Consider the following 4,139-nt stretch of genomic DNA (forward strand, 5'->3'; position numbering starts at 1 on the left):
AGGGGCAGCGGGCAGCGGCAAAGGCCACCCCGGTCCCCAGCGGGGACACTGCCCGAGGTGCTGTGAACCCTCGTCCCCATCTTGTGGCCGCGCGTGTGCATTGCACGGAGCCCTGCTGGCGTGGGCGTGCGGGCGTGAGTCCACGGGTGTTGCACGGAGCCGTGCCAGTGTGCACACCTGCACGAGTGTTGCATGGAGCTGCGTCGCAGTGCACGCCTGCATAGGTGTTGCATGGAACCGTGTCAGCGTGCACACCTGCGCACTGGGCCACGTGAATGTGCATGCATGCATGGCTGTTGCACAGCGGCATGTCAGTGTCCACGCCTACATGGGTGTTGCATGGGGCTGCGTTAGCGTGCACGCCTGCACAGGTGCTGCACACGCATGGCGTGGTGTGATGCTGGCGTGCGTGCTGGCACAGGTACTGGCAGACCTCTGCCGGAACACAGCTCTGTGTGGGTGCAGGGGAGGAACCGATTCAGGAACCAACACATGAAGCAGGATCACTGCGGCGGCGGGGGGGGCCGTGAGCAGCCACAGGACACCTCTGTGGGGTGAGAGGCCATTTCCCTGAGCCTGGTGATAGCACTGAGGGAGAGGAGGCGAGAACAACCTCAGGACTCCTCATCCATCTTCACGTCTGTCCCGTTTTGCTCTCCAGAAGCTGCTGGCTGAGTGCCAGGACCAGCAGTGGTGCCAGTTCTCAGTGCACAGCCAAGTCTTTGGGCTGGACCCGTGCCCTGGGACACACAAGTACCTCATTGCTTCCTACAAGTGCCGGCCAGGTGAGGTGGAGCAGGGTCTGGGCAACGCTGCATGGGCTCTTCCCCGGCCTCAGCTGCTCGGAAAGGGGCAGAGAGGGGAGCCAAGCTCCTCCTGCATCTTGCAGCCCTCCTCCAGCCCTGCTCTTGGCAGCTCTCGGGAGGAGGGGGCTGCAGGTGATTTGGGATGCATTGGGACGCTCTGCGGTGTTACCCCCCAGGGAACCATCGGGTCAAGACTGTGTGCGAGAACGACAAGCTGAGGCTGCAGTGCCGACCAAAATCCATCCTTGCCATTTATTCTGCAAATTATGGACGATTCTTGCGGGGCAAACCAGAGTGCGATGCCCTGAACACTGGGGGACCCCATATAGGTACGCCGGAACAGTTTGAGCCAGCAATGGGGCCAGGAGCCATGCAGAGAGCATGGCACAAGTATGCCATTGAGCTGTACCTGTGCCCCTTGGTCCCAGCGGGCAGGGGCAGGCAGGTCTGTTCATGGGTCCATGCCCCATGTCTTTGCAGAGTGCTTGGCACCGGACGCCCTGCGGAGGGTCTCCAAGAAGTGCCACCGCAAGGCGAACTGCACCGTGGCTGCTGACTGGGCCACCTTTGGGGACCCGTGCCTCCCTGGCATGAAGAAACAGCTGCGAGTCTCCTACACCTGCGGTGAGAGCCACCCGTGGGGCTGGAGGCGTGGAGGCCGCTGGCTGAGCCCCTGCTGTGCCCACCCCGTGCCATGCAGGCAGGGGCGCGGGGCTCCCTGGGGAGGCAGGGGGCTGCTGGGGGTGAGCAGGGGGGTGATGCTCAGTGTGTGCTCTCCTTGCAGTGCCCAAGCAGCTGCTGGAGGAGGTGGGCCCTGACACCTCGGACCCCTTCCTGCTCTCGGACTACATGCACGGTAACATGGGGGCGAGGCTATGCCAAAAGTAGTGCGGCATCGTGTCCACGCCCGGGTGAACCACCCTTTCCATGGCCTGTTTGCGTCCATGGTACCTACCGCTGGCACGAGCCCTGCAGCTCCATTCCAGCATCGCTGTCCCATGGCTGAAGCCACCCATCAGTCGGTGCCCATGTCTGAGGGGCTGGAGAGATGCGGTCTGCTGGGGGCAGGGGAGAGGAGGACCCGCAAGGGAGCGTCCCCGCAGGCAGAGGAGCTTGTGCAGGAAGGAAAGGAGTGTGGCGTGGTGAAGGAGGCAGGCACGGGCAGGCAGCCGGGCAGCGGGGCACTGGGGAGCACCTCGTGTCTCAGCCTGCGTCCCCTTGTTTGCTGCAGGTGGCTGGTACAAAGGGCCCAGGTTCTCCAGGCTCCGGGAAGACCGGATGATTTTTACTAGCTCTCTGGCAGCTTTTGCCCACCTTTGGGGTACGTGCCCTCCCCAGCTCTCACGCAGCACCCGGGGGAGCGGGACGGGCTTGGGAGGGTGGCTCAGGTCCTGTGATGCCCCTGCTCAGCCCAGGGCTCGGCTCAGAGGCAGCCAGACCCCAAACCCCTCTGCCAGGGTCAGCAGGCACATGAGGAGGAGGGCACCAATGCCCATGCTGTGTTTGGGGGGGCCACGTAGGGCGGGAGCTCGGAAATTGAACGAGCCCTAAGGTCCCGCAGCGTCGGCGATCACGGTGCTGCTGCGGTCCTGCCCACAGACCTTCTTCCTCCGACGGGCTGAATTACCCGCTGGGTCTCCTTTCTTCCTGCCCTGCCTGCAGGGGCACTGATGGAGAGCATCTCTCTGCAGGCAAAAATTTCCCTTGTAGGGGAAACTACTCATTTAAATCCTGGCGAGATGATTCCTCCCACCGTGCTGCCTACCCCGCATCCCAGTGGGGGCTTCCTATGGGGAAAGGGGCATTTCAGGACACTGGTGGCTGCTGATGAGGCTCTGCGTGATGCTTCCACGATCACTGGGGCAGGGTCTGTCCTGCCCCTGCAGCCTGGGTGCTGAGGGCATCCCTGCGCCCCTCCTCCTCCTCCCATATGCCCAGCAGAGGGGGTTTTCCAGGCACTGGTACCCCACAGCCTGCGGAGGCGGTTTGTACCCTGTGTCTCTCTTTGCTCTTTGCCCTCCAGGTGTCCCAGAGAAAGTTGGCCTCTACTTTCTTTGTGGGGTCTCAGGAGGCCTCATGCTCTTACTGTGCATCATCAGTCCCAAAACGACCTTCCTCCAGGAGGCTCTCAAAGACCCAGAGCTTGGGAGCAGCTCGGAGCTGAGCAGGACCAAGCTGCGGGACGAGCACGACGAAGACCTTCCCGATGACAGCTCCTCGGACTCCTCCTTCCGACGCCTCACCCGCACCTACCGGGCCACCGACAGCATCTTTGGCCCTGAGCTGACGGCGGCCATGGAGGGAGCGGTGGAGCATCAGGGCCGCGGCGGGGAGGAGATCTGGATGCCCAAGGAGTCGAGCCCGTATGCCATCCACAAGATCAAATCGGCCACCAAATAAGAGTGGAAGAAGATGGCCAGAGAGCAGCGGGGGGTGGAGGCTAAGTGGGATCTGACATCAGAGAGACACAAGAGTTTGGGCTCCTCGGGGTGAGTGGGCATCCTGAGTGGCAGCAGGGCCATGGCAGCCTCAGTGTGGCCATCAACCCACTGCTCCACCAGCCTGGAAACATCTAACCTGGGGGTAAGATGCGGTCCCTCGGTGTGATGAGGGGCTGAGGGATGGCTCGCGGGGCCACTGGCTCCTTTGCCACAAACACACCTCTAACCCTAAGCTAACCTCCCCATTCTCATCTCGCATCGGCTGGCTCTAGTACTTAACCCTGCTCAGCCACGCCGAGCCCACCCTCAGCCTTTCCAGGCTGTTTGCTCCTGTTTCTTCTTGGGTGCTGGCTTCCACCCCTGGTGCTGCAAACACTCCCCAGCAATCGGGCAGCATGCCGGCAGCAGAGACGCAGAAATGGCCAGGGCACGGGGAGGATGCAGGCGGAGCGGGTGGGAGAGCACCGCGAGCATCACCCAGCACAGCCCTACCATGTCCCGTGCCTTGCAGCCCCTGTACCCCCAGGGGAGCTGCACTCCGGGGCTGGGACAGCCAGCAGCTTGGCATGGCACTGGCTCTTATCTCCCTGCGGGCATTTGGGAGCTCTGCCACCCTGTGTTGCTCTGTGCTTTCCTTCATGCTTCCCCCGCTGGCAGGAGAGTCCCAGGGTTAACTTGCTGGGGCTTTTTCCAGTAAATAAATGCAACAGCTCGTAGACACAACGTCCCTCCCTGACCTCTGCTATTAATAGTGAAAAGGGAGGAAAAAGGAAGCGGCAAAGCTCAGCCCTCCCTGTGCGGATCAGGTCCTTGCCTCTGCCAGTGTTTCTGGCACTGGGCCATGGGGAGCAACAAGTTGGGCCTGTTTTAGCATGGGAAAGGTTTTAGCCTG

At 62.2% G+C, this 4,139-nt stretch overlaps 1 protein-coding gene across 1 annotated transcript; it reads left to right on the forward strand.

The window, feature by feature from the left end:
- Positions 1 to 328: 328 nt before the first annotated feature.
- On the forward strand, positions 329 to 3,206 carry LOC104083767 (protein eva-1 homolog C-like). Its single transcript, XM_009587378.1, has 7 exons — positions 329 to 421; positions 662 to 785; positions 983 to 1,135; positions 1,287 to 1,430; positions 1,591 to 1,662; positions 2,038 to 2,127; positions 2,830 to 3,206. The coding sequence occupies exons 1-7, from the start codon at positions 329 to 331 to the stop codon at positions 3,204 to 3,206; spliced, it is 1,053 nt and encodes a 350-aa protein (XP_009585673.1).
- Positions 3,207 to 4,139: the final 933 nt, after the last annotated feature.

The sequence above is a fragment of the Fulmarus glacialis genome, unplaced genomic scaffold (genome assembly GCF_000690835.1).
Source record: "Fulmarus glacialis isolate BGI_N327 unplaced genomic scaffold, ASM69083v1 scaffold5781, whole genome shotgun sequence".
NCBI classification, from domain to species: Eukaryota; Metazoa; Chordata; class Aves; order Procellariiformes; family Procellariidae; genus Fulmarus; species Fulmarus glacialis.

Bases quoted from the DNA above. Each gene is read 5' to 3' on its own strand.
- LOC104083767 (XM_009587378.1), top strand. From the start codon at position 329: ATGGGTGTTGCATGGGGCTGCGTTAGCGTGCACGCCTGCACAGGTGCT. The intron at 786-982 runs GTGAGGTGGAGC...GTTACCCCCCAG, and splicing joins TTCCTACAAGTGCCGGCCAG to GGAACCATCGGGTCAAGACT. The intron at 2,128-2,829 runs GTACGTGCCCTC...TTTGCCCTCCAG, and splicing joins AGCTTTTGCCCACCTTTGGG to GTGTCCCAGAGAAAGTTGGC.